This window comes from Sporothrix brasiliensis, assembly GCF_000820605.1.
Source record: "Sporothrix brasiliensis 5110 chromosome Unknown Cont20, whole genome shotgun sequence".
Classification (NCBI taxonomy): domain Eukaryota; kingdom Fungi; phylum Ascomycota; class Sordariomycetes; order Ophiostomatales; family Ophiostomataceae; genus Sporothrix; species Sporothrix brasiliensis.
In genome coordinates this window covers 3,923,250-3,946,220 of record NW_024467139.1, presented here as the reverse complement: position 1 = coordinate 3,946,220, position 22,971 = coordinate 3,923,250, and the positions used below count along the sequence as shown (strand labels likewise).

The 22,971-nt window shown below is 54.8% G+C and overlaps 8 protein-coding genes across 8 annotated transcripts; 5 read left to right on the top strand and 3 right to left on the bottom strand.

The window, feature by feature from the left end:
• Positions 1 to 88: 88 nt before the first annotated feature.
• SPBR_07069 (uncharacterized protein) lies at positions 89 to 1,732 on the bottom strand (the record flags this gene model as incomplete). Its single annotated transcript, XM_040765324.1, has 1 exon — positions 89 to 1,732. The coding sequence occupies one exon, from the start codon at positions 1,730 to 1,732 to the stop codon at positions 89 to 91; it is 1,644 nt and encodes a 547-aa protein (XP_040617049.1).
• Positions 1,733 to 3,114: 1,382 nt separating this feature from the next.
• On the top strand, positions 3,115 to 4,461 carry SPBR_07298 (tubulin-specific chaperone; the record flags this gene model as incomplete). Its single annotated transcript, XM_040765552.1, has 3 exons — positions 3,115 to 3,229; positions 3,284 to 3,444; positions 3,553 to 4,461. The coding sequence occupies 3 exons, from the start codon at positions 3,115 to 3,117 to the stop codon at positions 4,459 to 4,461; spliced, it is 1,185 nt and encodes a 394-aa protein (XP_040617048.1).
• A 172-nt stretch (positions 4,462 to 4,633) lies between these two features.
• Positions 4,634 to 5,161, bottom strand: SPBR_07920 (uncharacterized protein; the record flags this gene model as incomplete). The annotated part of the gene is made up of 1 exon (XM_040766174.1): positions 4,634 to 5,161. The coding sequence occupies one exon, from the start codon at positions 5,159 to 5,161 to the stop codon at positions 4,634 to 4,636; it is 528 nt and encodes a 175-aa protein (XP_040617047.1).
• A 672-nt stretch (positions 5,162 to 5,833) lies between these two features.
• SPBR_06822 (phosphoglycerate mutase) lies at positions 5,834 to 7,923 on the top strand (the record flags this gene model as incomplete). Its single annotated transcript, XM_040765078.1, has 3 exons — positions 5,834 to 5,864; positions 6,311 to 6,663; positions 6,739 to 7,923. 3 exons carry the CDS (start codon positions 5,834 to 5,836, stop codon positions 7,921 to 7,923), a joined length of 1,569 nt encoding a protein of 522 aa, XP_040617046.1.
• A 4,745-nt stretch (positions 7,924 to 12,668) lies between these two features.
• Positions 12,669 to 16,185, top strand: SPBR_06456 (clock protein; the record flags this gene model as incomplete). The annotated part of the gene is made up of 2 exons (XM_040764712.1): positions 12,669 to 13,065; positions 13,166 to 16,185. The coding sequence occupies 2 exons, from the start codon at positions 12,669 to 12,671 to the stop codon at positions 16,183 to 16,185; spliced, it is 3,417 nt and encodes a 1,138-aa protein (XP_040617045.1).
• A 759-nt stretch (positions 16,186 to 16,944) lies between these two features.
• On the top strand, positions 16,945 to 17,881 carry SPBR_07646 (uncharacterized protein; the record flags this gene model as incomplete). Its single annotated transcript, XM_040765900.1, has 4 exons — positions 16,945 to 16,979; positions 17,078 to 17,492; positions 17,534 to 17,701; positions 17,756 to 17,881. The coding sequence occupies 4 exons, from the start codon at positions 16,945 to 16,947 to the stop codon at positions 17,879 to 17,881; spliced, it is 744 nt and encodes a 247-aa protein (XP_040617044.1).
• Positions 17,882 to 19,060: 1,179 nt separating this feature from the next.
• On the top strand, positions 19,061 to 20,380 carry SPBR_07319 (Sec14 cytosolic factor; the record flags this gene model as incomplete). Its single annotated transcript, XM_040765573.1, has 4 exons — positions 19,061 to 19,255; positions 19,359 to 19,408; positions 19,490 to 19,613; positions 19,694 to 20,380. The coding sequence occupies 4 exons, from the start codon at positions 19,061 to 19,063 to the stop codon at positions 20,378 to 20,380; spliced, it is 1,056 nt and encodes a 351-aa protein (XP_040617043.1).
• Positions 20,381 to 20,844: 464 nt separating this feature from the next.
• On the bottom strand, positions 20,845 to 21,706 carry SPBR_07711 (uncharacterized protein; the record flags this gene model as incomplete). Its single annotated transcript, XM_040765965.1, has 2 exons — positions 20,845 to 21,408; positions 21,482 to 21,706. 2 exons carry the CDS (start codon positions 21,704 to 21,706, stop codon positions 20,845 to 20,847), a joined length of 789 nt encoding a protein of 262 aa, XP_040617042.1.
• Between the last annotated feature and the right edge of the window lie 1,265 nt (positions 21,707 to 22,971).

Sequence of the window (22,971 nt, the reverse complement as noted above, 5' to 3'; positions counted from 1 at the left end):
CCCTTCTTCAGCTCGCTCTTTCCCTTTACCGCACACCAGTCCTCATTACCCCTATTGGTCCCCTCTTGACCTTTCTGGGCCACTTCTCCTACTCCCTCACAACGGCCTCTTGTGTTTTCGTTGCCTCCTTTTTCTCCTCACCTCCGTCCTTCAGGTCGAGATACACGCGGCGCAGCTCGAAGACGACCTCGACAGCGATCAGCACAATGATGATCCACTCCAGGCGTGTGCCGTGGCGCTCGCTCGAGATCTCCCGCAGCACCGTGGCAATCTCCTGCGCATAGTCCATCTTCTGGTTCAGCGTCTTGATGCGCACACCGACATCCAGCGCCCGGCCCACTTGCTCGTAGTAGCCCTCCAGACCCAGCTCGGCGCGTGCATCCCAGAAGATGTCTGGCAGCGCGTCCGTCAGCTCGCGGTAGTGGTTGAGCTGGGCACGCAGGCTCAGCAGCTCGCCCGTCTTTTGCAAGATGAACTTTTGCGAGATATGGCCCAGACCGCCGCCATCGCGTCCGCCGCTCTTGCGGCCGGCCAGGATCTCCGGGATGCGCCGCGTCGACTCAAAGTACTCGGTAAACGACCGCTCCAGCACCGCCAGTTTCGTGCTGCGTGCCAGCCCGGACGAAAAGGCAATCTGCGCACGCGTCGTCGCCAGCCGGTCGCCCTCGGTCGCTTCATGACGGGTGCCCAGCACGACAACGTCGCCGCGCATGGCGCTATTGTCACGCGCAGCATCGCGCCGGAAGTCGAGCGTCTCCGTCTCGCGCAGCGTCACAAAGGGGTCGGCCGCAGCCGCCACCAGATGCGCCGTGGCCAGAGCGTCCACCGCGTCGGCCGCCAGGCCCCAGCCAACAAGAGTACCGGACTCAAACACAAACAAGTCGACCTGCCGCCACTCCTCTTCGTGGCCGTCTTCCGCGGTCGGCCACCACTGGCGTGCGTGCACCACCTCGTGCGACTCGAAGCCGCTCCCGTCCGGGTCAATCTGGTAGCCCTGGTGTTCGAGGATGGACATGACCTTTCCCATATCAAACGACTCCGCCAGACAGACCGCACTGATGGTGTTGCTGCCATCCTCCGGTTCTTCCGGTGGTTTCGACACACGAGAAGCGACAGCCTCGTCCGCCTTTGTATCTCTGTCCACGGCCGCCCGTGTCTCGTCAGAGCGGATGCCCTTGGGGGCCGCCGACGCGCCGCTGGGCTGCTGTTGGGCAATCACGGCGACTCGGCGCAGCGAATTCTTTGCACCGGCAGACCGTGGCTTTCTCTTGGCGGCTTGCAAGGCTGCCGCCGAAGGCGTCGTTGTTTTGACGTTTTGTGCGCTTCGTGCGGCCTTGTCTTCTTTGCTTTCTTTCGTGTCGTCGTTGCGAACTGCCGCCGAATTTCTGCCCCCGCTCTCGCTGTCGCCCTCGTCGGAGCGAAGCCGAAGATTCGACGTGAAAAAGTCACGGCGACGAGGCATCCCCACTGGGGCCGTGCGGTGAAAGGTACAACGGCGACCCAGAGGCGCCATGGCGTTGGACGTGCGGCTGGTTCCGCGCATTGTCGCAGACGGCCGCAGCCGTGGATGATGCCCACTATGTAAGACGCATGTCCGTCTTGTTGTGCTCAGGGCACGAGATTGCTGGTACCTGGCTGCTGACAGTGTCGACTGCCAGGCTCGTCCCACGGGCGCACTCACGGCCTGGCCGAACCGGCTCCCGGACGACGACACGGTTGCTGGTGAGAGCATGGCGGCGTCTGTATAATGGTCCAGGAGAGATTGAGAGGGGAAACGAAGAAAAGGCAAGCAATGGTATGAAGACAACCAAAGTTGTCACGTCAGTTGAATGTCTCAAACAGTTCGTGATTTTGTTTACGAGATTTCGGCGCACCGCCAGGCGAACCATAAGCTACCAACGAATAACAGGGCTCCATTTGCAGGCGGCGTCCGGCTTGGCCTTGAAGTCCCATCTGAGCTGCTGGGTTCGGATATACGCATATGCGAGCCATTCAAACCTCGACAACCGCATAGCCAGGCAGACGAATTGAGGACTGGATCGGCTCTGCGTCGTGATCAGTGAAAAGGAAAATAATCACCGCAACTATATCTCGTCCTCTTTCGCTTAACAATTCCGAATTGCCACCTTTTACCTCGTTCGACTTGTCTAAGAAGCCTGTCTTGAGTGCACCACCATACCATCCGATCCTCCGCCCAACACAACTAGCTACGTCACAGCGCCCTTTCTGGTAGAAACGAGTGTGGGGCCACATTCCGTCCAGGGTCTGACTGGCGGAGGCAGTTTGGCCAAAACGTCTTGTCCTCTCTCTCCTCTCCTCTCCATTTGCTGCAGCCAAGTCTGTATTATATCGGGAACCAACGCATTGAACACCAACAGATGGTCTAAACTATCTCGGAGCGAGCCTTCGAAACTACTATTTCACTATTGCGAAACGACTGTGTAATAGAGATCACTTGTTTAGAGGCCTCTGTCGTCAACTTCAGTCACCACCTCTCCTCGGCAGTTTAACTTGTTCACATCACCTCACTTTCGTCATAACCGGTCTGCTTTGACATCTTCTTTACCTCTCCCAAAGCCCCATTTTATTTGCATCCCACCCTTTAAAGTTACCCCGGCCCTCCACATTCTGCCGATCATTGCCTCCTCAACACAGTCAACCTGCCGAACAAGACAGGCGAAGGTCTTCAACTCCTCGTGCCAACTTTTCGCCTTCCTTAATCTCTGTGTACGAGTTTCGATCACTCCGCAATCGTCAACCAGTTACATCTTCCCTTCCTTTCCCAGGAAAGGATCGACATAGCCTTTGCTTGTGGGTGTGCGAGACGGGAAGAAAAGAAAACAGAAAGGACAAGAAACAGATTGTAAGTGAGGAGGCATCGACCGCCGCCCATTTTGATTTTATGTCTTTGGAGAAAGGTATGCCTTATATATCAAGAGACTCTCCCCAATCCTTTTGTCCGGGTGTCTTTGAATTTATGATTCATTTCTATTTTCATAGGAAAGTCTCTGGGGTAAACCATAGTTGCATCGAAAGCATTTTTGAACACGGCATCTCACTTATTCTCACAAACGTTGCTATCACACTTACTTCGTACAATCGTTCTCATCCACAATGTCTCAAGTCTTGAACCCCGTCACTCACAACTACCCGTTTGCCTTTGCAGGAAAACGACCCATCATGGATCCCAAGGAGCGGTTCTACCGCCAGTTCCAATTCGAGGTTCAGGGTGAGCATTCAACCCAGGCATATCTCTTCGTCCTAACCCCGACTAACTGTACAGATATCCAAAATCATATCAGCAAACTCGGCTCTATTTCCGTTGTTGGCGGCGAGCGCAAGGATGCCACAGATAGCATTCTGATGCGCATTTCCAAGCTGTCGCTTGACGTGGCTGATGCTTCCGACTTTATTCCCGCCTACGACCAGCGCACGCACTCTGCTGTAAGTGAATGTCTGAAAAGGGTCGCCGTGCGGCAGCGTTGCAGTGTTATATTCTCTAAGTTGTGTTCTGTCTAACCCTCGTAGACTATCAAGTCTCTTACAGACCAGCTAAACGAGGAGGTGGCCCGGTTGGCACCGGCCAAGCCTCGGTTCCAGTTCAAACGGGCACCCAGGACGGCCGCAGCAACTCCAGCTGACAGCACGCCGGCCGCACCAGACAACCGCTTGCTCCGTGGTGTGCCTGATAAGCCGGTGGCAAAACCAGAGGAGACAGCAGACGCCGCTACAGAAGCTGAGGCGTCTGATGCTGTTGGTACCCTGCCCGTGATTGGAGCTGGAACGGCCGTTGGCACTAGAAATTACAACGCCGAGATCGGCAGCACCGGCGGCAGAAGCGACAGCATCCGAAAGCCAAGCTTCTCGTCTGCCCGTGAGATTGCCATCTCCGGCCACACAGGCCTGCACATCATCCTCCCACTCTCAGCATCACGTGCCACCGCATACGGCAGTCTGACCGACCTTCACAACTGCGTTGTCGACATGTCCGTGCCCACATCTAGCACCGCACGCGGTGGCGGGGGCGCCGCCTTCCAGAGCCTGATGCTGCGTGATATTGAGCACAGTCTTGTGGTGGCTGGACATGTTAGTGGTGCCGTGCACATCACGGGCCTCCAGAATTGCGTGCTCGTCGTCGCGGCACGCCAGGTGCGCATCCACGAGTGCGACGGCGTCGACGTCTACCTGCAGTGCGGCAGCCGGCCGATTATCGAAGACTGCCGGCACATGAGGTTTGCGCCGCTGCCTCAGTCCTATGCCAACGACGGCAACAGCGAGGCCACCAACCATTGGGACCAGGTGGACGACTTCAAGTGGCTGCGGTCTGACGCGTCACCCAACTGGAGCGTGCTGCCCGAGGCGGAGCGGCTGCCGGACACGGTCTGGACAGGCGCTGTAACAGGAGGGCCGGGACTGAGCACAGCGGACGTGTTGCGCGCTGTCGGGATTGCGAAGAAGTGATTGTCGAATGAGCTGTCTCGAGCAACGATGGCGTTGTAGTTTGAATTGAGGATACCACAGTTTGAGTGTCTGTTTCTTTCTTTTTGTTTGTAACGCAGATTTTCCATCGAGTATGGTAAAATAGCATGTCGTAACTGTCTCGCCTTCGTTCTTTCAACCCCCCATGCCGCTATCACAGCTCCATCTTGTCGGCGTCGCGCTGCTCCTGCTCTCCAGCAGCTGCGAACCGCACGCCGTCCGCCCGCAGCCGTGCCAGCATCGCCTTTTGGGCCTCGATGCGCGCCTCCAGCTGCCGCACTTCAGCCTCTTGGGCGGCCACTGTGCGGTTGACGTCAGGCAGCGCCTTGATTTGCACACGCGCGTGCTGCAGTTTGTGCTTGAGGCTGTCCGTGGCGGTCGGCAGGTCGCGTAGGCTGATGGGCGGACCAGCAGCAGCCGCCGCCGCCGCGGCGCCGCCCATGGACGCGCCCAGCGTCTCGCCCTCGTTGGCCCCGCCGCCGTCCCCTGCTGCTCCGCCCGCCGGTCCGCCTGTAGGTGCTCCAGATGCGGCACCGCCACTGGCACCCGCTGCAGCTCCGGTTTGGGCGCCACTGCCAGCTGGTTGCGGCGGCCGAAGACGCGCGAGAATGGCTGCAAGCTCGGCTGTCGTGTCGAGCGCATCGGGCGAGAAAGTCGTGGGCAGGGCGAGTGGATGAGCCATTTTGAGACGTGACAAGGACGGGAAATGGTCGTGAAAGTGAGTTGGGAGATGTGGGTTTCGTGATATAATGGTCGAAGTGGTGTTTATTCAGTTCTTGTGTTTTTGTATTGACTAGACATTTTTTATGGACATTCGACATGATAAAGTGCCAATAATATTACTAGCACTGTATCTGACCCCTGACACTTAGGTACGATACCACCTAAATCACCTTTTCAGCGACCTTGTCCGCAGAAATACGCCGTAGGTTAGTGTACAATGTACTGTAGGCCACACACCCAACACCCGTTTATTAATAGAACGTCCCCGGTAGCCCACTGCCTCTTATCGCTCGTTATCGCCCTGTTGCTACCCCGCCAGCGCTGAATCAAAGACCAGTAAAAAAGTCGATGATACTACATACGGCATGTAGTCAATAATAGCGAGTATTTTAGAATCGGGAAAGCTCTCCTTTTTTTTTGTCTCAGTTCCTTGAAAATCACGCAGAACGTGTTTTTACCTCGACCTCCGTCTTCTTGCCCACCACATAGGCTCATACCCTTCTCAATTGCGTTGATCGAGCTGATTCAACAGCGATTTGTTCCAGTTGTCAAGTTTTTCGGCGACCTTCTCAACCTTTTTCGGAACTAACACCGTCCTCTTTTCCCCCAACAAACATCAACAAACCTCAAAATGGCCAAAGTCGAGCAGAATGCCTGCCTCAGTACGTCTCCCGTCCGCCTTTTCTGTTCCCTTCCCACCCGTCGGCGAGTCTGAACGTGCACTCGGTTGTCGAGAAGAGAATATGCGAGACGAAGATGAGAAACAGCAGCGAGAGGAGGTGAGACGACGAGAAGATGAAGGGGATCAAGGGGATGCCGGTGATGAACAGGACGGAGAGAGTGACGTGGGTGAAGAGGGCGAAGAGGGCGAAGAGAGTGCAGGCGGTGAGAAGCGCAAAGAGAAACCGAGACGAGGAGGTGGAGAGGCACAGAAGAAGCAAAGCACAGAAGCAAACCCGATCGCCGAGGGAAATCCCCGTGCCGCAGACCCCTTGTTGATTATGGCCTACATGCTCGTCTATTTGGAGATCGCCTGGCTAATCATTGTGCTCGTGCGCTCTGCGCTGGCTCTCTGAGCCTTTCGCTTTCTTTTGCTCCCGTTTTACAGTCGTCATTGATGGTTGGGGCATCCCTTCGGCCGAATCGCCCAAAGACGGCGATGCTATTGCAGCTGCCGAGACGCCCGTCATGGACGCGTTCTCCAAGAGCAAGACGGGTTTCACGGAACTCGAGGCTTCCTCGCTTGCCGTCGGCCTGCCCGAGGGCCTGATGGGCAACTCCGAGGTTGGCCATCTCAACATTGGTGCTGGTCGCGTCGTCTGGCAGGACGTCGTGCGCATCGACCAGGCCATCAAGAACAACACGTTCTCGTCGAACGACGTGATCAGCGAGACGCTGAACCAGGCCAAGAACGGCAATGGGCGTCTGCACCTGTGCGGCCTCGTGTCGCACGGCGGTGTTGTGAGTACGAGGGGAAGTCCGCAACACAGCATACATTCTTTTGGCTTACTGACAATTTGGTGTCTTCCCGCGTAGCACTCTAAGCAGGAGCACCTCTACTCGCTTCTGCGCGCCGCCAAGGCCGCAGGTGTGCCCGAGGTGTACATCCACTTCTTCGGCGACGGCCGCGATACGGACCCCAAGTCGGGCCTGGGCTACCTCAAGGAGCTCCTGGCCACGGCCAAGGAGATTGGCGCTGGTGAGATCGCCACGATTGTCGGCCGGTACTACGCCATGGACCGCGATAAGCGGTGGGAGCGCACCGAGCTGGCCCTCAAGGGCCTGGTGCTCGGCGAGGGCGAAGCGAGCGAGGACCCCGTCAAGACGATCGAGGCGCGCTACGCCGCCGGCGAGAACGACGAGTTCCTCAAGCCCATTGTTGTCGGTGGCGAGAAGCGCCGCATCAAGGACAAGGACGTTGTCTTCTTCTTCAACTACCGCTCGGACCGCGTCCGCCAGATCGTGCAGCTGCTCGGCGACGTCGACCGGTCCCCGCGCCCCGACTTCCCCTACCCCAAGGACATCACGCTGGTCACCATGACCCAGTACAAGCTGGACTTTCCATTTAGCATTGCCTTCAAGCCGCAGCACATGGGCAACGTGCTCGCGGAGTGGCTCGGCAAGCAGGGCGTGCCCCAGGTGCACGTCGCCGAGACGGAGAAGTACGCACACGTGACATTCTTCTTCAACGGCGGTGTTGAGAAGGCGTTCCCGCTCGAGGACCGCGACGAGTCGCAGGATCTTGTACCCTCCAACAAGAGCGTGCCCACGTACGACAAGGCGCCCGAGATGTCGGCAGCGGGCGTGGGCGAGCAGGTGGCCAAGCGCCTGGGCGAGCACAAGTACCCGTTTGTCATGAACAACTTTGCGCCGCCGGACATGGTCGGCCACACGGGCGTGTACGAGGCGGCGATTGTCGGCTGCGCTGCGACGGACAAGGCCATTGGCACCATCTACGAGGCGTGCAAGAAGGAGGGCTACGTCTTGTTCATCACGGCCGACCACGGCAACGCCGAGGAGATGAAGTTTTCCGACGGCAAGCCCAAGACCTCGCACACCACCAACAAGGTGCCGCTGATCATGGCCAACGCGCCCGAAGGCTGGCGCCTGCGCACCGACGTGGAGGGTGTGCTGGGCGACGTTGCACCGACGGTCCTGGCCGCCATGGGCCTGCCGCAGCCCGAGGAGATGACTGGTCAGAGCTTGCTTGTCAAGGCATAAGTGGGGCCCCAGCCGTTGCCCTCCCTGAGCTCGCTTCTGGAGCTTAAATGGAGCTTTTGTGGGTGCTCCCGGATGTCACCTGCAGGGTCCTTGTTTTTTTCTTCTGCGACCAGGTGGTGCCATGGAAGCCCAGCAAGTACGACGTCACGCACGGTCGCTGAAGTGGTGGGGGTAAGGTGTCAATAGAAGATGGAGAGCCGCAAAAGCCTAGAACAAAGGGTTCTCGGCTTATGTGCATCTCAGCTTTATGTTTGTCGGTTTTGTTTGTCTGTCCGTGATTGGTAGATGGCAGTTGGCGGTTGGCACGTCGCGCCCTATGAGTCGTTTTCATATTACTTCGTACATTGCGCAAAGATACAATAGATGCACGAAAACAGAAATATACACAGCACACGACCAAGTTGGGAGTTGCACTCAACATGCGGACTACTAAGCTGAACATGCTGGCCGGGATACCTCACACGTACTTGGGCACCGAATGGAGCACACTACTCGCACAAAGAGGGGTTAGTGGGCGGTGCAGGACTGCGGGTCTGCGATGCAGGTTTCGTGATGCAGGTTTGTGATGCAGGTTTGTGATGCAGCAAAACATGCATCGAGCAAGCTTTGAACAAGCTTTGAACATACCTTGGAAATGAGGCCTCGTAGAGCGTGTCCACAGCTGGACCCTGGATTCACTGTTCAAGCCACCCCTGTCTGCCTGTCTGCCTGTCTACTGCTGTCTGCACCGACTCGGGCGCGACATAAACGGCCGACCTATTTTCTTACCTTGCAGCTGCTAGGCCGATGCAGGGCGTTTTGCATCACGGCCAGACTTCGGACTGTACGGAGACGGAAGACCATTCTCCCAGACGTCAGCGACGACGATGCCGCCCCGCAAAGTAAGCTTGGCCTGAGGTGACGGAGCAGTGGAGCGGCGCGATGACCAACCCACGCACTATGACGTCACAGCCGTACGACTTACAAACCCACAATCTACCCCTATTTTTTAGTGTCTCGTCGCCTGTCCCGCCAGACCAGTCTCGCGGAAGCGAACGAGCAGGGGATTGTCTTGATTCTCGTGACGTACGAGTCGATGGTAGACATTCTGTTAGTTCGGCTTTTGAGATGAAGGAGAAGAGGAAAACCTAGTTTGCAATTTCCCAATTTCCCATTGTTGTAAACAGAGACAGCGAAACAGTGAAACAGAAAGAAATGGACCTCAAAATGATGGTCGCTGAAAACATGTGTTTTGTGGCATAGTCAGAGCTCTTTAGATATCGAGGGTTTTTTTTTTTTTTTTTTTTTTGGTATTCTTTTTGCTTTGTGTGTTTTTCTCTTTTACTCTTTGTAACGTTTGTATTAACATCGCTAGCCAGCAGGCCTCGAGTTTGCTTTTTATTCATACTACATTATTTCTCCCACCACTCCCTACTCCCTTCCCCGGATGTTTGTACTGTCATCTTCGATGCAACTGGTTTTTTTAAGAGCTTGACGGCCATCTTAACTGCGCGTTGAATGCACCGATATACACTTCGTTTGGCGGTTTGGCTGGCGAAACGCTGGAATTACGTCCCAAGTCGGCTCGGTCGGGTTTGTGTGGCTATGTATTGAAGGTCGTACACATACCATGACTTGGAAAATGTGACAAAAATCAGCAATATCAACAAAAATAAAAGGGAGATGCGAATCGAGGCAGCGTCACAGCACCGGAGATGAATTGCTGTCGATTCCGGTCCAGAGTCAGAGGTTTGGTCGATCTGCTGACTGTTACGTCATATCCTTGAATACTGTACGGTGATTGGCTAATGGAAGGCCAGCGCTCATCTTTCCCAATGTTGACATTCAGATCTGACGTATGCTTCCCCGATGAACGCAACCGCAAACCAGTCAGCATCGCAATTCTCGAGTAGGATTGCTCTGCACTGCTTTGTCCGATATGCAGGGGAAGTTTTGTTTTATTTGACGGCAGAGCAAACCAATTGACCAATCATCCGGTGTTATACAAGGACCGCCTCCTAGACAGTTAAGTATGCTGGAGAATAGGGAAGGAGCTCGGCTCGAACAGATCCTCCGCCCGTTACGTCAACGAGAAAGTCTCCCAGTCTGCCAGTTTCTTGAGACAGTGATATCAGACTATGGAGTATGCCGTACTTTTCCAGAGACAGAGTACGAAATACTTCTTTCAAAAAAGCCAGGTCCTCGAGCCTGCAACCGCTACGATGTCGGAGTGTGCCGGTGTCTGGGCCCGTCAGAAGTACCGTCTGTCACGTGTCACAACAGCGACATCAATGTACGATGCGATCGCGTGGCGCGGCACGTTGCCATTAGCGGTCGCTCGCCCCGAGAATATGCCTAGAATTTTGACGATAACCGTACTTGCAAATCCCAACATTTTGCGTCTTTGTCTCATTTGGCGGCGGCGACAGTGCGTGGCGCGGCGCTCGTCGCCGAAGCTTGTCCACCGTCGTGGAAACGCCACACAGTTAAGACAGCAAACATAACACAACACGACAACAGAAAAAACGCCTGTAATAGTACCGTTCGCATACGTCGCGGTCAACCGTCCAGGACACCTTTGTTTGTCAACCTGGCCCCGTCTCCCTGCCTCCAGCAGGAACTAAAGAAGCAGGAAAGGCAGGAAAACGCACGACAGGCAATAAAAAGTAATGGAAAATTTACAAGTTAATTACCAGTTAAAATCCCAAGCCAGGCTCGCCAGGATAAAGCGGAGGCACGTCCGCTACGAAATGGTCGGATCGTAAGACTTCACTGGCCTAGACCAAGGACCAAGGGCCCTTGCTCAAAATCAGTCACCCTTTTGCCTCCTCTGTCCTTTGTGGGCCAGTATTCAGCTGTCTTGCGCTGCTCACTCCACTCTGTCCACGCGCGGCGGCCAAGTTGCCTGTCGCTGCTTCTCTCAGGCGAGGAAACCCGTTAGGCTTGTAAACGAGAAACAGTCTCAACACGCCCTGAGACTCTTCTGGATCTCATCCGCAGCGTTCATCGCTATGCAGAGACCAGTGCACGCCCTGACGCTGTTCGATCGATCGCCATCCATGTCCTGTTGTCCTACTCCTCCCCCAGACCGTCCCCCTTGTGGAAAATACTTCTGGGTCGCACTCAGCGCCTAATGAGGTAGTGACGGGAACGTCTAATAGAGGTCCACTTTTCCTATTTTCCTCTCGTCTCTGACTGGCCACTAGATCCCACACACAAAACATACGACGTAGAAAACGGAACTGATTGACACCCAATTGGGCTAGCTTCAATCTTTCGCCTTTTCCTCGATGTCCAGGCAAATTGGCGATCTAGAGGCCCCTCGGTTCCTACTGTACGAACGCAAAAATAGACAACCGACAAAAGAAAACAGAACTGCGACGCTGGCGACATCAAAAAACTGCCCCTGTACAGACCACGAGGTGACGAAACAGAGTTCAGGACAGGGAGAAGAGACAAGCAGATAGAAAAAGCGAGCCAAATGGATTTTGGTCATATCGTTTGTTTCTTTTTAGCAGGCACGTGTGAAGTGTGAATATATTATTACTATTATGACTATTATTGGCCGGTAGTCTTTTTGCTCGTCGAGCCCAGCCCGCTAGGTTCTTTTTCTTTTTCTTTTTTTCTTGGCTCCTGTCTTTGTCCTGGGCTCAACCTGCCTGTCTCGTCCCGCCACATACTCAGTACAACAGCGGATCTCGATGACCACCGCCCCAAAAGCCCAAAGAGTCGAGACCCCTAAATTTTCATCGGCGAGGTTGCCTCTCGCCCATCGCCGTCCAGTACTCATCGCCTTCCTTCTCCCAGAAACTGCTAGTCGTAGTTGCATCGTACTTTCCCAAATCCCGAACTGCACCCGTTGCTCCTTCCCCCGGTAGTCGCCCACTCCTTCCCTTCATAATTGTCTTGTTCGAGACCACTTTCCCCTCTTTCCCCATTTCATTTCTTCTGCCTTCTGCCTCTTTCCTGCCCTTCTACCATTTTGTTGTATCCTTGCTTCTCATCCTTTACCTTGACTTTTTTGGCATCACCTGTCTGTTCACAATCCGCTGGCTGGCCTTGACTCTTTACGCCAGCCCCCCCCCCGGGTCGTCGTGAACTGCTGGCTCCGGCCACCCCGAATTCCATCTCTTCCACAGCATTCTTAGTGTCTAACGGTGTTGAGAGACACTCCCCTGCCCTAGCGCCCCGCCGCCCCAAACCCACCAAGTGACCAGCTTCGACAACGTATGTCGTAGGGCCGATCTTTTCCCTTTTCTTCGACGCAGCCCGCTCCCGGGTGCTCTTAACGTTGCCATTCTGCTGTTTCCCACCAGTTGTCGGCCATTCTCGCATTTATTCACTTCACCAAAATCCAACACCAATATACCGGCCCTCACCACCGTCGACACCACCGTCGACACCACCGTCGAAATCAACACAGCATCACCGTAGATACCCCGAATACGAATTTCTTGTGTGATCGCGAATGACTCCCAGCCTTCAAAGTACCCCTTGAGCTGCTTGCATCATACTGCGAACGCGCCCTTGTCGTATATTATCATCGAAACCGAGAGCCGACTTGCTTGCCGACAGCTAGAACAACTTGTTACGAAACGAACCTCGTTACTGCGCCAGTGCTCAACCCCAGATACCGACGACAGACATATTTGCATTCGACAGGCGATAATCCCTGTGAGCTATGAATTAGCAGGTGCCTCTCCTTCACCCGTCTCCGCCACTCGCGTGGCAAGGCGTTTCGTCGTACACGACATCGACACGACACTATGGACAACGGAAAGAAAACTCGAAGACGGCGAATGGAAGCGCCAGGTTTCGACATGACTGGTAACGGCAAACAAAACCCAAGCGATCCACCTATTCCTCACCCTCTCCGTCAATCGTCCTCCGCATCACAGAACAATAACAGTGCACCACACACGCAACAACAGGCAGAGCGTGGAAACCCACGACGTGGCCCATCTCGCAATGATGGAACGGCCGTGGCGAGTGCCGACAACTCGCACGATGGATCCCCAGCAGGACAGCAACGGTCCAAGAGTCCAAATCGGAAAAGCGACGCTTCAGGCAACAGTGGTACATCCATGATGACCGACGCAAAGAAGTGGTTTGACAACTCCAACAACAACCCAACCGCCACGTTTGAGGCCAGCCCTCCCGATGGTAAGAGTGACATACATATATACCCACGGCGCTCTTACCGTGCCTTTCGTGACTGACAAGGTTGTTTTTTTTGTTTTTTGTTTTTTTGCTTTTTCGGTAGGATCCTATTTTGGAAAGCGAGAATCATCAAGCGACGACGCGAACCCCGACCTTCCACTCATGTCACCACAACTTGCACCCCCATTCGTGTCTCCCGACGCCTCATTTCTCCCGGCCACCCTCATCCATGCGACCACGCGGAGCAGCAGCTCGGAAGACTACCGGAGCGTTATCGACGACCTGACCATTGAAAACAAGCGTCTCAAGGAACAGCTCAAACGGTACCAGCAAAATGCGAACCGGGATGTGCTTGAAAACGAAAAGCTCTTCGAAATTAAAATGCATGGCTTGCCGCGCCGTAAGAAGCAGGAGCTGGAGGCCACGCTTCGCGATTTTGCTGCCGGTCTTGCCGACAGCACATCCAACGACTCCTCATCAAGGCTCCATCGGGAAAAGTCTTCCTCCTCCAAAGACCACTCCCAGCAGGCGCACAAGCACCACCACCATCACCACCACAACGGCTCAGCACTCTACTCATTGAGTGGCTCGCGGTCCAAGAATGCCTCGAACTCGTCATCGCGCTCGCGGCCCGTCGACTCGGCCTATGCCTCCATGTCAATGGGCGGCCATTCGGCCGGCACGTCCTTGACCCGGCCTCCGTATGGAGACGTCAAGGCTCGCACGTCGTCTGAGCAGAAGGTTGAGCGCTACCTCAAGGATATCCCGGAGGGCCTCTATCCACAGTACAGCTTCAACGGCCTCGGTGACAATGAGAAGAAGAAGCTGATTGTGCGGCGTCTGGAGCAGCTCTTCACCGGTAAGATTGGTGGCCGGTATTCTCGCCAGGCTCGTTTCGCTGTGCCTGAGTCGGCCAACGTGCGAGGCACAACCTCCGTTGCGGCTGCTGCAGGCGACAGGTCCGCAAAAAGTGCCGACGCCCGGAAGAGCAGCAGTCGCAGTGGTACCAGTGGCGATAGCGGCAGTGCCCCAGCCGTGAACATGGTCTCAGATGCCTCTATGCCTGCTGTCTCTGGTACTGTTGCCGTAAATGTACCGGTCTTGACGTCGCATGACAGTTTGGAGCCTGTACGTGAAGCACGCATCCAGTCTCGGAGCTCCGGCCACAAACAATCCAAGTCCCATGACAATGGATCGGCCTCCAACTCCCACTCCAATGGTGATGAATCAGGCAACGGAAATGGCAACGGCAGCGGCAGCGGCCACGGCAATGTCCCTTCTCACAGTGCGACGTCCAGCGGCAATGGCAACGGAAAGCACGTCGCATCATCCGTACCCGACCAGCGCCCAACACGACCCCTTGACCTGGACCCTGACAGAGTCCAAGTTCCCGCGGACAACATGGAGTACATCCGTCACCTCGGCCTGGTTCCGCCCGAAATTGGCCCCCAGAGTGTGTCCAAGAAGATTGACGTGTCTCCTGACGCCGACGGCTGGGTCTACCTGAATCTGTTGGCCAACCTGGCGCAGCTGCATATTCTCAACGTGGCGCCCGATTTCATCCGGCAGGCTGTTGTTGAGAAGAGCACGAAATTTCAGCTCTCGCCCGACGGACAAAAAGTTCGTTGGCGCGGTGGCATGGACGGAACCAAGTTTAGCAGTGACAGCGGCAGCTCGGGTGACCGGTCGCAACATAGCCAGTCTACTGACGCGGACGATGGCTCTGACGAGACTGGCCAGCGGAAACGGGCCAAGACATCTGAGAATAACTCGGCATCAGCACAGTCAAGCGGCAAAAAGCAGTCCAAGGCAGGTCTGCAAGACTCGAATGCATCGTCCAGCTTCCACTATAAGCCCCTGTTCGTTCATCAGAACTCCAGTCCGCTGTTGACCTCTGGGGAAGAAATGTCGTCGCAAGATTCCGACCTGCCCGAGGCCATACGCAAGCATGGCAGCCGTGTAGCGCAGAGCAACACGAAGAGCCGCAATCGGCACGATGCTAAGAGCAAAACAAAGGGCAGCAGCATTTCCAACAGCAATGGCAACAGCAATACCAACATGGACGCCTCCCGATATGACAACAGCCGCTCGGGGTCTTCCAAACCCGGCACAAAGCGGAAGACGGATGGCGTCATTGTGTACTACAGCGGTATGCCATTCTGCACTGATCTTGCTGGAGATAGTTCTGGCGAGGCGAGTCCCACGACCAACGAGACATCGACTCTGCAAACGCAGGATTCGATGGACGATGCCTTGCAAGGCCGGCCAACCGTGCACCGTTCCTCGTCAGGTTCCTACATCCCTTTTCGCCCTCTAACGGACTACATGAGCCTTTCGATGGAGGAGTGGGCCGGTCTGGGCCTTTTGGGCATTGGCACGGTGGGACGGAATGAGCCTGCGGCGAGCGTCAACGACAACATGAGCAGTTCGGACAGCTTTATCAGCAACACAAGCAACCAGGAAGAAAGTAACGACGACCTCATGGTGCTGGACTACAGTTCCGAAACCGACGCGACGTCGGTTGATACAGAGGAGCCGCTCCTTGAAGCGTCCGGTATCAACCGGGTGTTTCCGGAAGACCACTTTGCACTACGCGTTACGACAGAGCGGCCGTTTGACCCAAAAGGCTATATCAATGCATGCGAGGACGAAGATGCCGGCGTTGACGACAGCGTCCAGAACAGCGATTCCAACCCCAGAGACAGAGACTCGTTCTCAATGGCCTCACTGGCGAACCGTGTTGCCTCCTTAAAGCAGCAGACTCCGCCAGTGTCGGCTGCAGTAGCAATGAAGAATAAGGCGCCATCGGTGGTCATCAATTACGTATCGGCAATTTACCAAAAACGAGAGCCGGCCGAGCTGCCACGTCCTGCCATGTTCTATCCTCCATTCAGCTCGACATCTGAGTCTGAAGAGGAGGAGGACCTGCTGGACTCAGAAGGTGGCGAAGACGAGGACGAGAGCTTGCTGGCGTCGTCATCTGTCATTTCACGACGTGCCAACCCGCACTACTCAGTCAACAACGCATCGCTCGCTTCCCACGCCATGATGTCGTCGGGCGAAGATGGCGATGTGGAGGCTGACGGGTCTCGAGAGACCATGGAGCTAGAAGACAGCATCTGAACTACAGCAGAAAACAGAAATCGGGACAAACGACACTTGGAAACTGAGATACGGCCCGCGACGATGACATGATTGCCCTCCCTTTTTCATTCATTTTGTTCTTCATTTTTATTTTTCTACCTTTCTTTTCATTTCTTTTCTGTTTGGGTTTGGATGTAACTGTCGAATATTATGGAAAGTGATACCTCTCTGTTTTTTTTTGTTGCATGACCTGGATAAAATGGACAAAAGGGATTTTGAGTTTTATGGTATTTTATGATACTTTTGCTAAGGATCAAAGGATGTTCAATGCACTGCATAGTTTTCATTGTAAATTTCCCATAAACAAAAGAAGTTTTTCAATTTGAGATACGGAAACGAAAGATAGTACGTGCGAACTTGTAGTGAATTATCTTACAAAATTGCATAGTCATGTTTTTTGTAAAAAGATTGATAAATGATCAGTAGACACTGGCGGCCAGCTGGATGACATAGTGCAAAAATACTGCCTTTCGTCACCGCCAAGCATTGGTGCTTCTTGTATTGGCACAGCGGGCAGGAGCGCAAAGTGGTGGGAGGGGTTGTGAGCTTTGGAGCTTTGGAGATTTTGCAACAGGCACGAACCACTGGGCGCATGCGAGCAGGACAGCGGCGTGCGTTTCTGAATTACCGACGTCTTCCCTGCTGTCCACACCGACACCGACAACAACAATAGCGAGACAGGAGAGACTCGTACCTCTTTCAATTTGCCTTTTCTTGTCCCCTCCTTTCTGGGCCACCATGGCGACGCCTAGCAGCAGCAAGGCCGTGGCAACGTAAGGGCAGCGAACGATGCTTTGTTCACCCGGCACCCCCTTACTCAGTCGGCACGTTGGATACGAATGTTGACTTATTGACCTGTATTTATCTCCAGGCCCGACCCCAAGGATGTCCATACGAACCCGCGCGGCATTCCCCAGGCACCGTTTGTCGACAAAGTCGAGGACTATGTGACGTCGCGTGAGGACGTCGAGCCAACGCTGCGGCGGTTCCAGGAGATGATCTCGAAATACCAGTTCATGGAATCCAACCTGCAGCGTCGGGTGAGCGGCCTCGACGAGAAGCTGCCCGACATCCAAAAGACGCTGGACACGGTGCGGTTCCTGCAGACACGGAGGCCTGGCGCAAAGAAGAGCGCAGGCGACAATGACGACGATGAGCTGGCGAGCGACGAGGACGACGACGAAAACGACGAGGGCGCGGCCATCGAGACGACGTTTGAGCTCAACGACACGCTCTACGCCAAGGCCACGATCCCGCCGACGGACGAGGTGCATCTTTGGCTCGGAGTGAGTGAACCACGGTGGCCATGCAAAGCAGAGGCAACAAGGGCCGCAAGCAGATCCGGGCCATCATTCTAACTGGGGCACAGGCCAACGTGATGTTGTCGTATCCAATCGACGAGGCCCAGGCGCTGCTGGAGCAGAAGCTTACGTCGGCGCAGACGACCCGACGCAACTGCGAGGAGGACCTTGAGTTTCTGCGGGAACAGATCACGGTGCGTTGCTCCCTCCCGTAGCGGTATTCAGCCCCTGCTAACTATATCCTACAGACAATGGAGGTCGCTATTGCGCGGGTGTACAACTGGGACGTGGTGCAGAAGCGCAAGGAGAAGACGGAGGCCGAGTCGGCCAAAGGCAGCAGTAGCAAGGGCGGCGCCGACGAGCCGGATGGGTAGACGACGGCGGAGAGGCGAGGACGTATATTGGTATTTAAAGTTAAAACGGAGAAAATATACCAGCATTGTGTGTTGATCAAGAGAGACTAACTCATCATTTTGATGCCAGAGTAACATAACATTCACAATGAAGCCCACGAAATAACAGCATCCCTCTGAATTTGCAGCTGTCAAAAAGATCAAAGAGAACATAAAAGCCCGGTTCCAACATGGCACCCCCCAACAATACGCCGCATGTCTTTGTTGATTCGCCGTTTTTTTAATCCGTTCTCGTGAAGCCCCTTTCTGAAAAGCCGCAAACAAAGGTGACGCAAATGAGTAATAATTTTACGAGTGGTGTTGAAATTACAGGCCGCGCACTACTGTACGGCAAGGTCGAACGCGCCACTTGATGGAGCTGTGCTGGGTGCTTTTTCAGGCCGATCTGCCCTGTCGCCCTCGCTGCGCCCCCTTTTCTAGCGCCCTATTCCAAACTAGCAAGTGCCCTGTCAAAGGCGGGCTGGTTGCCTAGAACCGGCTTTTTGCTCCTTCCCCTCACGGGATTGGAGGCGCTGTAGTCTTTTTGCACTGCATTGCGAGCGCTGCCCAATGGTTTTGCAACTTCAGCGCGTGTGGAGCAGGAAGGAGCTGTCAACCGTCTCGCTTCAGAGGGGTTCTTCGTCATCACCCAGCTGTTTACTCATTCTGCATTGTAACTTGACAAGTGAAGTGCTGTTCGGTGCTGTTTCCAGCAGACCGCACCAGGCTGCTTTAGTCAATTAACACGGCACAGCTGGCAATCCAGTTTTATCAGGACTTCGTAGTTGCCCTTTCGCCGCCAATTGTCAACCCTTGCTCCTTCCTCTGACGCAGTGATCTCTTTCTCTCCGCCCCCCGCCGCCACTTGTACCTACCATCTAAATAAACTGGGCCCCAACAGAAAAAGGGAAAACGCAGAACTTGAGATTTAGAGTTCGCCAAAAGTGACGACCGCCTTTTCCGTTCCTTCCCCTTCTTTTCAAAGGCTCTAGGTTCTTGCCGCATATCTACCTCCTTCCTCCTGCACCCCCCTTCACGTTGCTTCCTTTCCTCTCTCTCGACGAAAGAACGTGCGATCCTCTCTTCCACGGCAACTCCCTCTCCTTCTCTGCACCTCCAACCCTATCCCACCAAACCAGACACCCCACCACAGCCACCACAATGGCGGACGCAGCAGCAAACGGCGGCATGGAGCTCGATCCCAAGTACGACAACTATGACTTCCCCATTGTGTCGCCGTCCGACATCAGCGGCCACCCGGGCCACCTGACGGCCGAGCAGCAGGCCCAGGTGCACCAGCTGCGCCTGATGCTGGAGGCCAAGGGCTTCACGAAGCGGCTAGACACGCTGACACTGGTGCGTTCGTTGTTTTGCAGCACAAACCCGGCCACGGCGAGTGCAGCGTCCTTGGTATTTGTCGATGTGGGATGGAATACTGATGTTTTGTGCTTCTTTATAGCTCCGCTTCCTGCGTGCGCGCAAGTTCGATGTCAACCTGTCTCTGCAGATGTATGTGGCTACTGGAGAACCAGGGCAGGCTTTGCGTCAAGACACGCTCTGGAAGCACAGCTAACAGATATAAAATTGCAGGTTTGTCGACTGCGAGGAGTGGCGGCAAAAGACAGGTCTCGATGACCTCGTGGCCACCTGGGAGTACCCCGAGAAGGAGAAGATCTTTGAGTACTACCCGCAGTACTACCACAAGACGGACCGGGTAGGTTTCTGTGTCGTCCCGTTGCCGTCCACCATCCATGCACCCTCAAACTACTAACACTGCTTCTCCCGCTCCCCCAGGATGGCCGCCCTGTCTACATCGAGGCCCTCGGCAACATTGATCTCACTGCTATGTACAAGATTACCACCTCCGAGCGCATGCTGACCAACCTTGCCGTCGAGTACGAGCGCCTCGCCGACCCTCGCCTACCTGCCTGCTCGCGCAAGGCCGGCCACCTGCTCGAAACCTGCTGCACCATCATGGACATGAAGGGCGTCGGTATCTCTCGCGCGCCCCAGGTGTACTCTTACATCAAGCAGGCCTCCGCCATGTCCCAGAACTACTACCCCGAGCGCCTTGGCCGTTTCTACCTGCTTAACGCTCCCTGGGGCTTCTCGACCGTCTGGGGCATCATCAAGGGCTGGCTCGACCCGGTCACCGTCGCCAAGATCCACATTCTCGGCAGCTCCTACCAGAAGGAGCTGTTCCAGCAGGTCGCCCCCGAGAACCTCCCCAAGCAGTTCGGCGGCTCTTGCGAGTGTGAGGGCGGCTGTGGTTTCTCCGACATGGGCCCCTGGCGTGAGGCTGAGTGGTACAGGCCCGCTTCGTGGGAGAAGAAGGATGGCGACGCCCCTGCTGCTGCTTCTGCTGGCGCCGCCGCCGCACCAGCGGCCCCCGAGGCAACAGCGACCGAAGACATCAAGCTGGAGGCCCCCGGTGCCAGCGCGGAGCAGGCCGCTGGCGCCAAGGAGCCGGCTGCCGCTTAGGTGCGGCCGCCGACGGACTCTCTATTGAATAGGGCGAGGATGAAGGCGAAGTTGAGCTGGGGACGAGCTAAGGGACGGCGAGCGGCGTGATGAGTGTCTTATTTTTTTTAACATTTGCGAGATTTGTTTTTGTGTTGTTGGTGATTCAAGTCCTTTTGTACAGTCTCTTTTCTCGCTTTCTTCCTCCACACCCCGGCCGTATTGTCAGTCTATATTCGAGAAAAGGCCTTTCTAGCCTCATTTCAAGATTCTGGTTAGACACATAAAAAAAGAATACACGTTTATATTTTGATTTCGGAAGAATTGTCCAAATAAAAATAAAAAATTATGCCCATTGGTTGTGGTATCGTAACATTCGTAATAAAAGCAAACCCCCAAGGAAACACCCATGCAGCCGTCCGACCCATCGATATATATATATGTATACACAGGCAGATACTCTTCCCTCCGTTCCCCTCGGCGGATTACCGTTCTGCTACAGCATAATCACTGGCGATGCGTGCACGCTCCATACGCGCCACCGTCGCCGGCATTGCCTGCTTTAACCGGCCCAAACCAGCGACAGCTTGTGAAAAGGACGCTGCGTTCGATGACGTCGTGTTGTTCGCCGCCTCGGCTTCTGCTTCTTCCCGAGCGGCAGCAGCAGCCTCGTCTTGTTGTTGCTGCAGAACTTCTTGCAGCGCCGCCGCGGCTGCGTCGTCTGCCGCCAGCTGCCCTGCCAACGCTTGCTCGCGAGCACGCACCGCCGCGGCGGGCACGCGCCGTTTCAGTAGCGCAATGTCCCGCAACAGGTCTTCCTCGTCGCGCGACAGGTCTTCGACGCGCTGCCGTTTGCGGGTGTCGAATGGCTCGGTCTCCTCGACAGGTGCCTGGTTCTTCTTGCCCTTCTTGCCCTTCTTGGACTTGGAACCGGCTGCCGTTTCGTCGTCGTCATCGTCGTCATCGTCCCAAAAGGGCGCCGGGTCGACGGGCAGACCGTTAATTGTGAGGTTGGGCGCCGCGAGTGCAAACGCTCGACGGATGTACTGCTTCAAAGTTAGCGGGTGCCAAAAAAAAAGGTGTCGTATCGATAAAATGATCCGCCACAGCAAAGCTACACACCTCATTCACCAAAACCTCGACGCGCGCGTGTAGGTCGTCGCCTTCGTCGACGCGCTTCTTTTTTTTTCCGTTCTTGCCGTTCTTCTTGTCATTGTCGTCATCGTTGGCAACAGGCGGAAACGCGGCCGCGACACTATCGGCGGCAGCGCGGCGGACATTGTCGACGAGGTAGGCAAAGTCTTCGGGTGCTTGCAGCTCAATTTTGCGGTGATGTGAAGCCTCCATTATGTGTGCATGTACGTCGGTATGTGCGCGTGCATCGGAGGAAGTGGTGAGCACTGTTGTTGGAAGGCGAATGGTCGATGCTCGAAAAGGTCACCAAATCAGCTGTGTACTACTAACAACTGTGCCTTGAACGCGCTGGCGCGTGTTTACCCAACTGACATTCTAATTGGCATTATCTTGTTTATTGCTTATCGACCCATTTTCCTGATATGTACTTATCCAAATGCGGGGTGAAATCTTTTTGGCTTGGCGTATGAGTGTTGTAACAGCGGTCTGCCGAGGGGACCTGGTTCTGGGCCGCTAATTGGCTCTCTCGTTCTCTTGCACCTCAAAGTCAATATTGACATTGCGTCAAATCCGTATGCTACGAGGCTACTTATCTTGGCCCAAATATAACATAAAAATCCACTGTAATTGGGTCCTTTCCTGCCCCTGTGCCGTGGATTGGCGCACAGCATACCCCATTCTCTTTTGTCTCCAGCTCTGAAGGCGACCCGACCTCGATCACCTTTGCCAGCCTCCATGACCAACACTACATCGCTTTCCATGATCATACGTAGGCGGTGGTAACCAGTGATCACTGTGTGATCTCTTAAATCCTCCTGAAGTCTATATCAGCCCTTCTGTCTCTCCATAAACATTGCAGCTTCTTCTAGACCTATATGAGAGATTAAAGTTTTATCGTAGCATGAAAGTCGCTGCTGGTGATTCTTTGCAAATTGTGGGCATAGCATCCCCTCTGTGGACGCTGCTGCTACTGTCGCTGCTGCTGCTATCCTGGACGGTATCTTTGAGTTCTCGAGTGCACACCTTCAAATACAATGGAGAAGAAGCCGGACGTGTTGTCTGAACCCAGAGTGCCATATGTCTTGCGTAGGAGGCCTAGGTTTGCCCGGCTATCTAGCAAAAGAAGAGCGCATTTGGTCACAAGTATGGCCAGAGACAGCCCTTCGGGCTTGCAAAGATTCCAAGCTACATGCAACAGTCCGGCCTGTACAGTGTTGCAGAAAACGCAGGCAGCCAGGTGGACTGTCAAGTTATCGGACGGCTGAACATTACGACCGTGCTCGACGAACGAGAGCACCATCTCGAGCGGATTGTTTCTTGACGACTTAAGACTAGGTTCCCAACCTGGGGGCGAAGAGCGCCAATATTGTTATCTAAACAAGAATCTATTAAAAAACTCCTGTTCTGCGAGTAAATATACCACCTTGAAATACCCACGGTGGTTGGGCAAGATATCCAGGCCAGTTCTGAGCAGCAGT